The following is an 8506-nucleotide window of genomic DNA, read 5'->3' as shown; positions in this document are numbered from 1 at the left end:
AAAGCCTTTTACTCAGGTTTCCCTTCCCTGATGGTACTCGTCTGCTCCCTGGGCCTGTCTTCTCCTTCCCCTCCAGAAGCCCCCTCATTGTCCCTGCTTGAGTCACAGACTGGGGAAGAGGAGCTGGGAGGTGGAAAGTGGAACTGGAGCCGGATTCCTGGGAGCACGTAGCTCAAGCTGGCACTGGAGGGACTCGTGGAGTCAGAGGCCTGCACCAGGCAGAGACGCATGGTGTCCTGGGTGCTGGGCTAGCGGAGGCAGAGGCTGCAGCGAGGGGGACGCTTGGTGCCTAGCTGGCCTCCCGCGCAGGCCGAGGAGGGCCTGTGGGACAGTCACCCGCCAGCAGGTCTCTGGCCGCACTCCTAACGGCCACTTGAGGCAGCACAAAGGGGGCTCTGAGCTCAGTGGAGCCACCACACTGAGCCCCATTCATTCTCCTGGGGATGCCGGCAACTGCTGTGGCGCCCTGGCCAACGGCAGGCTGGCCCTCACGCTGACAAAGCGCCTTTGCCACAGCGATACAGCCTCTCGGTGGCCAGGACTCCCAGGTCCCACACCACGTGCCTGCTCACCGGAGTTTGCCAGGCCTAGCCCAGCACAGCCCCCGCTGGGATCCCATTCCCCAGATGAGGAAACTGAGGCCCAGAAAGGCAAAGTCTCTTATGTATGACGCGGCAAGTCAGGAGCTAACCTGGCCCGGAAGCCAGCACTGACTGGTGCCACAGCTCAGCAGTTAGTCCACGTTGCACTGTAACTGTCCCTGGGAGGAGCCAGTGACCCACCCTCTGCCATCCATTAAGAAGCCACCCAGCTCCTACCAGGCTTTAGGCCCCTCTGTCAGCAACCAGAGATGGGAAGGGGCAGCAGTGTGAGAGTTTGTGGACACCTGGTTGTCTGTCGTCAAGTCCCCTGCTCCAAAGGCTCAGTTTCCTCATCTGTGAAACAGACGCAGGACCAGAATTTGTCTCAGGGGTCTGCTGTGTGGATTCAAATGAAGATCTTGGTGGTTTCTAGCTCTGCACTGGAGTGTTCTCAGTGCTCGGAGGCAGTGGTTGGAGTTTAGCCTCCTCCTCCCCCAAGTCCATGGCTCGGGAACTTTGTTCTTTCACTTGAACGTTTGGGCAGTGGTCTGTGAGCAGGACCCTGCTGCCATGGTCTCAAGGACTGTGTCCCTTTCCCTCTCAGGGCCTTGGGTTCCTCTTCACCCTAGACCCTCCCTCCTCCAAGGACCATCATCCAGCTACCAAGGGATTGGGGAGGCCACAGGCACGGATGACGAGCAGCTTCCAATTCCAGGTGACTTGACTTTGGTGGGCGGGGCATGATTTCTATGGGGGATGGAAGAAGAGCTCCAGCTGATCTTAGCTCCCTCTCACAACCACAGCAGCCAGCTTGGGGGTCAGAATAAGAATACAGAACTTGGGGCTAGGGATGTGGCTCAGGTGTAGAGTGCTTGCCCAGCAAGCAGGAGGCCCTGGGTTCCAACCCTAGCACTAAAAGAAAAAAAGAATTCCAAGCCTCTCCTGGCTGAGTGCATCCCTTGCACTGTCCCCATTCTAGAGATTTGGTGACTGAGGCTTCAGAGGTGGAACCGACTTGTCAGCTGCACAGAGCTGAGTTTGAAGCTGCTGAACCCCAGCATCTGCTTATACCCTCTACAAGGGTTGGAGATACCTGTATGTGGGAGAGTGCATTTCCTCATCTCTGCTCTGCCCCCCCCGCCCCCCCACACACGGGAAGTTTGTAAGGTAATAAATTATCATCCCGTGGTTGAGGAATCTGAAGGGCAAATCAACTCAGCCTGTGCCACCAACCTGCTGTGTGACCTAGGGAAATCCCTCTCCCTCTCTGTGCCTCAGTGTCTCCATTTCTGTCCAATGGGTATGGTAGACCGAGTCACCCTGTGGCTCCACCAGACTGGAAAAACTGACCATGGCAGGTGCTGGTCCTGTGCCAGCCGCTGCTTGCTGCAGGGTACCCTGTGCAGTGGGCACTGCAAACCCTCCTTGCTCACAGAGTGGGAATAGGTGAGCCTAAGATCCCATGGCAACAAAGTGGCCAGGCAAGACTTGAACTTGGATCCAGTGGCCCCCGATCACTACCCAGGCTACAACAGTCTTGTCTTTGTCACTGTCAGGCCATCTCCTGGGCACCGAGGTTTAGAATACGCTGGCCTGCACACAGCCCTGTCCCCTTGCCATCCCAGCCTGTGGGCCAGACCCCTGACAGTGGATGCCAGGTCCCCAGTGGCCCTCAGCCCAGTGGGCTCTGTTCCCAGAGCCTGTGGCTTGTTCCCCAGACCTTCCAGGCCCCATGGGCTTGCAGCTTGCCCCTGCCCTGCTGCTGAGGCCGAGGAGGCGGACTCGGGGAGGCCCCAGCCCCCGCCCCCTGCTGAGGGTAGGAGGGTGGGGCTGTGGGAGTTTCGCTGGTTTAAAAATACACAGAGGAAGCAGAGGGCGCGAGAAAGGGGAAGGGGTGGCAGGGAGACACCTCGACTCCATGTCCAGAGCCTCAAGCGGTCACTTGCCAGCTGCCTGGTGGCTTTGCACAGCCTCGCCAAGATGACAGAGGGGCCCAAGAAGACCAGCAAAAAGTTCAGTGAGTGTGGGCTGTCCTCGGTCCCTTGTCTGTCCGCCCCGCCTCACTCCGGATCTGCCTTTCTCAGGGTCTCGTTCCTGTTTCCCTTTGTATCCCTCTCTGTCCGTCTCCAGAGGGTCACCACACTGCGCTCTGTCCAGGCTCTGTTACTCTAGCTAGTTTGGTTCCCATCTCTGTTCTCTCGTCCCGGTCTTTGTCCCTGTGTGCCCCCACCCTGCCTCTCAGTCCCGGCTCTGCTCCTCTCTGGCTCTCTCCGACCTCCCTGCTGGGCAGAGGACCTCCACACACCCCTCCCCTTCCAGGGCATGGAGGGTAGGTGGGAAGCCGTGGGATGCTGTCCCCTGCCCCCAGCGGTGAGGCGGGCAGTCCTGGCATCGGCTCCCAGGGAGTCACACCGCCCTTGCTCTGTCTCTTCCCCTAACGGGTTGCCCTCCAGGTCCAGCAAGCCTCTCCTGTCCCCCTCAGTTTCCTTTGTACCGGGGTGGGGGAGGGGTGGGTGCCTGCCTTCCACAGATGGCACTACTGAGGCCGAGGCTGACCTGGACCTCGCTGGCTATGCAGTAAGGCTCCGTCCCAGTCCCTGGACTCAGGCCTCTGTTTCCTCCCTGCCCCCGCTACCATCTCGTCCAGATCCCTGGTGCCCAAAGACAAAGTTGGCGCAAGCTCGGTGGTCCGCAGAGCTGCCTGGTGGAAAGAACGCCCCAAGCACTCGCACCCAGAGGCAGAGCACTGGGCCTTGCTGCGTGACTGGGGGCAAGTCCTTCCCCTCTCTGGGCCTTATTGTCAAACGGGGGCATCCTACCTGTTTTCCAGTGTGGGTGTGCGGATTTGAGCAGTGGAGGACACCCAGGAAGTAGAAGTGCCAGTTTCCTTTTGCTCATCTGGAGCCTTAGGGAAGTCAAAGGTGGCTGTGAGGAGGGGCAGTCCCATGGCTAGGGGAGGAAGGAGCGACCTCACATGCTTGTGTGCCCCTGCGGAAATGGGGAGATGGTATCACCCAAGCACTGTAGCCTGAGTCAGGAACGTGGGTTCAGCCGACAGGAAGGAGAGAACCACAGACAGAGACCCTTGGGCTAGTGACCTCCCCCTCTTCCTTCAACCTCACCCCATGTGCACAGAGTGGCTTGGACACGCCCCTCCCCGACCTAACACACACATGAATACAGAATTCACTGCCACTGTGTGACCCCATAGAGGGTTGGTACTATAATCCCTGTCTTACTGATGTGCATAAAGGGAATCAGAGAGATCAAGTGATTGCTTAAGGTCACACAGCCTGGATATGAAAGAACAGAGATTCAGGTCCAGGGCTTTGACTCCAAAGCAGCCATGTTCTCCCACTTCTGAGAGTGTGAGAATGATTACAGGGGGTGTCAGTGAAGCCCCCAGACCTTCTGGGACCCTCACTGGGTGGAACTACAGGTACTTTTTACTGTCATGTTACTGCTGGCATCGCCAGTAATTCCCTTTCCTTCCCTTCTCCCTTGCCAGAGTTCTTCAAGTTCAAGGGCCTTGGGAGTCTCTCAAACCTCCCTCGGTCCTTCACTTTGAGACGGTCTTCAACCCCCATCAGTATCCGGTCCCATTTGGAGTCTGACACCTTTGAAGCCACCCAGGATGACATGGTGACAGTTCCCAAGAGCCCTCCAGCCTATGCCCGCTCTAGTGACATGTATAGCCACATGGGTACCATGCCTCGTCCCAGCATCAAGAGGACTCGGGACCAACGGGTTGTGCAGAAGGCCCAGGAAGTGGGTCCTGAGCCCCACCTGGTCCCTCGAGTTCTGCCTGACCCACCAGGCTTGGAAGCAGCCAAGGGGACAATAGGGGGTGCTGATGCCCCCCTGGAGGACACCTCAACAGTGGGACCTGACCTTTCAGCAGTGGAGGCAGACCCTATGAGAAAGCCTGAGGACCCTATGGCAGACATGGAAGAGGAGCGAGCTCCCAGGGATGTGCACCCAGAAGGGTAGGTACTCCCAGGGCCAGGGGAGGGGGAACTTGCAAGGAGGTGTCTCCAGCCTCCTGCTAATATGGCCTCCCCACACCAACATCTGTGCTCAAAAGAAGAAAACTGCATGTTAACAAAGTGCTTAGGATAACCCAGCACTGTGCTAAACCCTTCACTTATAACCAATTCTCAACAGAAAACTTGCAAGGAGATACTGTTACTGTTTACATATGACAGATGAGGAAAGTGAGATTCAGGAAGCAGAAGTCACATGCCCTGGTCAGGATGCACATTTCTCAAGTTGCAACTAGGATGTGAACTGAGGTCTCTTGACTCTAAAACCCTTGACACCCTCCAGCAGGGTCCTCCCCTGCTAGATGGGCACAAGACCCTGTTGCTGAATCACATGAATCACCACCTTCAGATCTGCTACACGACATTTCTCCACTGGGTCTAGAAAGCCACTGTAACTTAACTTGGTTATAGGGTGAGCTGACTTCATGCAAAAATGCAAATAGTAATAATACGATAAAAGTTTCCATTTCATAAGCATTTATCTCACTGAAAACTCTATTGTTAGCCCCATGTACAGATGGGGAAACTGAGACTCAGCCAAGGCCATGTGGAGCTGGTATTTGAGCAGGAATCTGCCTGCCTTCAGGGGTTGCTCGTCCACTGCATTATACCCAGCACCTTCAAAACACCAGGGCTGTGCACTTCAGACCCCTGGAGGTCCCTCAACCCCAACCAAAGGAGTCTCTAGCTTTTCAGTCTTTTCCTAAACCACATCAGTGAGCAGTGATTGTTGAAATAAAGACAAAAAAGCAAGCTGGCAAACCCCAGGGCTGGGTCCAAGCCCTTTTTTGGTGGCTTTTCCCAGGGACACTTAGCGCAGTCTGTGTGCTGAGCTGTCATTGAGTCCAGGCCAGGGTTTAGTGAAGAGTAGGACCTTGTAAAACTGCAGAGTGAATCTGTGTCTGCCTCTTACTGGCTGCCTGACTGGAAATTCTGTTCCCCTATCTGAGCCTCAGTTTCTTACCTGATAAATGGCACAACTGCACCCACCTTGTAGGGCTGTAGTAAGGAGTCAAGAAAAACGTACCCGAAAAATCTTAACACAGCTCCTGGCTCACCGCACTAAGTGGGAATGCTGTTTATGATTAATAAAACTAATGCTTTTCCACTATCCCTGGCTGCCTCCTAAATTCGGCTCCATTCAGACTTGGAGGAGGAATGATTGTATCAGGGAAGACCGCAGGATAGATCCCGGGGCGTTCTCCGGCACCCCAGGTCTGAGACGCCCACGGGGGGTTGGTCCCTCCCACCCCGGACGCTGACTGGTTCGCGGGAGCGGGGCGGGGAGGAGGGCGTGTCCAGGGGCGTGGGCTTTCCCAGGCTGCGGGGCTAACAGCTGGGGAGGCCGCTCTGGGAGCGAGCTGCTCAGGGAGGCGTGGCCTTCCCGGCCCTGGACATTGATTGACAGGCAGTGGGCGGAGCAAGAGAGGCAGAGGGGCGGGACCAAGGGGCGGGTCCTTTGCCGAGGGGGGTTAGCCCTGGAGTGGGAAAGGACAGAGGAGGGGCGTGTCGGGGGCGTGGTCTGTATGTCAGGCCCCGCCCCCAGAGTCCCGCTTTCAGCTCCTCAGCTCTGTGGCCTGAGAAAGGCGGGAGCCGCCGCACTGAGGGGGTCCCCGGGCTCCGCTGCGACCGCGGAGAAACATGACTGCAGTGGGCAGAAGGTGCCCCGCGCTGGGGCCCCGAAGGTGAGTGACGAGGACCGGCGGGGGACAGGAGTGGTCTGAGAGGGAGATCGCGCCCCGCAGGCAGCTGACAGACCCGGCTGTGGGTTTAGCATCTTGGAATTTTCTCAGTCAGCTTTATTTGGGTGTGACTCTGTCCCCTGCCCTGCCTCCTCGCAGGCCGAGCATCTGCTCATCTTGTCCTCAAGACAGTCCTAGCAGAGAGATACTCTTGTCACCCCTATTTTGTAGATAAGGAAAGAAAGGTTCGCTTGCAGCTTGCCTCAGCTAGGGGAAGTCAGAACCAGGGTTTGACCACACCATCTAGCCCATGCCCTTACCCACTGGGAACGCGTTCCCCTGCCCAGCCTGGAGCTCTGAGAAGGGTCTTGAGAAACCTTTGGAGTGCCAAGTCCCCAGCCCAGCCCATGCCTTTCTCCCTGCGGGCAGAGGCCCGTGGTCCTGGAGGTGCCTCTGGCATCAGGCTTGGTCTGGAGCTAACCAAAGAAGTGGAGAGACTCTGCCCTGCATCTCCCAAAGTGTCCTGGGGGGAGGGATTGGCAGGCTAGATTGAGCTCCTTCCTGGTGCCCTGCGACCCAGTGTCGCACCTGCCCTCCAGGGACTGGAGCATTTCTCTAAGAGTCCCAGAACCTTAGCCCTGTGCCAGGGAGCCTGGGGAGCATTCTTCCTTGTGGGGTCTTAGATTGCCTGCCCCAGGCCTCCCGCTCCCCAGTAGCCCACATGGGCCTGAGATGGGCTCTGCAAGGCCATGCAACATGGAGAGCAGGGCATTTGAGAATGGGCGGTGAGCAAGATGGGGTCCCCCTTCCTGGGCCTCGGAGGGTGTCATTCCAGTGGCTGCCCCATGAGTAGGGGAGACTATCCCTCCCCCGACCCCTGGGAGGCAGGGTGCACCTGGGGCTGGAGGAAGGAAGGGGAAGAGGTGAGGCAGCAGGAGTTTCCTGGTGCCCTGTTCCCTGCTGAGATCATGCGGGGTGTGGAGGAAGAGGGGAGGAGGGGCCTTCAGCTCCCCAAACAGCCCAGCAGCCTTCTGTAGGAAAGCAGCAGGGCCCTGGCAGAGAGCAGCAGAGAGCCCTGGCAGCCTCCCTCACCAGTGTCCCTAAAGAAGAAGTGAGGCCTGGAGGGGGAGGGGGCCCCAGCATGCCCCCCCCACCCCCACAGGAACTACCAGGCCAGGGTCCTCCAGAGTCCATCACCATCCTGCTTACAAGGAGCAAGCACCCAGGGGACCTGGGAAGTAGGTGCTTCTGCTGCTCCGCCTTGCCAGTGAGGAGGTGGGGGGGCTAGAGAATAGAAGGGACTCTCCTGGAGTTGCCACTTGAGCATCAGAGCCTAGATTTGCTCTCAGGCCTGACCAGCTCCTAAGCCCACGATCTTAACCACTGAGCCACATTTTTCCTCCTGCAAGTAAAAATCTCAAAGCTTTTTCTACCATTATTTCAAATGATTTTCCTTAATGCCCTGGAAAGGTGGCTTTCTGTAAGATGATGGCATTGAAGAGGTTAATAGCATGCTGGGGATCATGTGCTCAGTGGAGTTGGCGTTTCATTCATTTTAATATTTACTGTAGTGCATTTTCATATTTACTATGCCTCAGACTTGTCCTGGCTCTGGAGAGACAGCAGTGAGCACAGCAGACAGAACCTTGCCCTCACTGAGTCCCATTCCAGTGCAGGGAAGCCGGGTGGTAAAGCAGATAGAGGAGTTATAAGGGCAAATAGAGGAGAAAAGAGTTACCAGGAAAATTTAAAATCCGGTGAAGAAATTGGTAATGGGGGAAGTAACTGGTGGTGGCAATATAGGAAGGTTAGTCAGGTAAAAGAGTCTCAGAAAGTGATGCTGGAACAAAGGAGATGCAGGAACAGCATGTGCAAATGTCCTGAGGTGCAAGCATTCTTGGGGAACAGCAGAGACCAGAGTGACTGGAACAGAGTGGGAAGAGATAGCAGAGGAAATGGTTTAAATAATGTAGGACCTGGGAGACCCCAGCAGGGACATGGCTTTGACTCAGTGATATGGGAGCTATGTCTGTCCTTGATCAGGGGAGGGCCCCATTGTGTTGAGTGCATGTGTTTTGTTTTGTTGTTGTTGTTGTGTGTGTATGTGTATGTGTGTGTGTTGCTAGGCAGGCTCTACCACTGAGCTACACCCCCAGCCCTGGCTTGTTTGAAGAGGACCTCTCTCTCCCCACGGGGAATC

At 56.6% G+C, this 8506-nt stretch overlaps 1 protein-coding gene across 2 annotated transcripts in view; it reads left to right on the top strand.

Annotated features, from left to right (window-relative positions):
- The first annotated feature begins 250 nt into the window (after nt 1–250).
- The window catches only part of SH2D3C (SH2 domain containing 3C), a 30503-nt gene continuing 22247 nt past the window's right edge, over nt 251–8506 (top strand). Inside the window, exons 1-2 of one of the 2 annotated variants that reach the window (XM_079112896.1) lie at nt 251–2598; nt 4090–4567. In XM_079112896.1, the coding sequence (XP_078969022.1) occupies nt 2562–2598; nt 4090–4567 (515 nt within the window). In that variant the 5' untranslated portion in view covers nt 251–2561. Of the gene's footprint in view, nt 2599–4089; nt 4568–6155; nt 6310–8506 lie in introns of those variants that run through there. The other variant, XM_079112898.1, reaches the window with a different exon arrangement.

The sequence above is a fragment of the Sciurus vulgaris genome (genome assembly GCF_902686455.1).
Source record: "Sciurus vulgaris genome assembly, chromosome: 15".
Taxonomy (NCBI): domain Eukaryota; kingdom Metazoa; phylum Chordata; class Mammalia; order Rodentia; family Sciuridae; genus Sciurus; species Sciurus vulgaris.
This window is presented reverse-complemented; position numbering and strand designations above follow the sequence as displayed.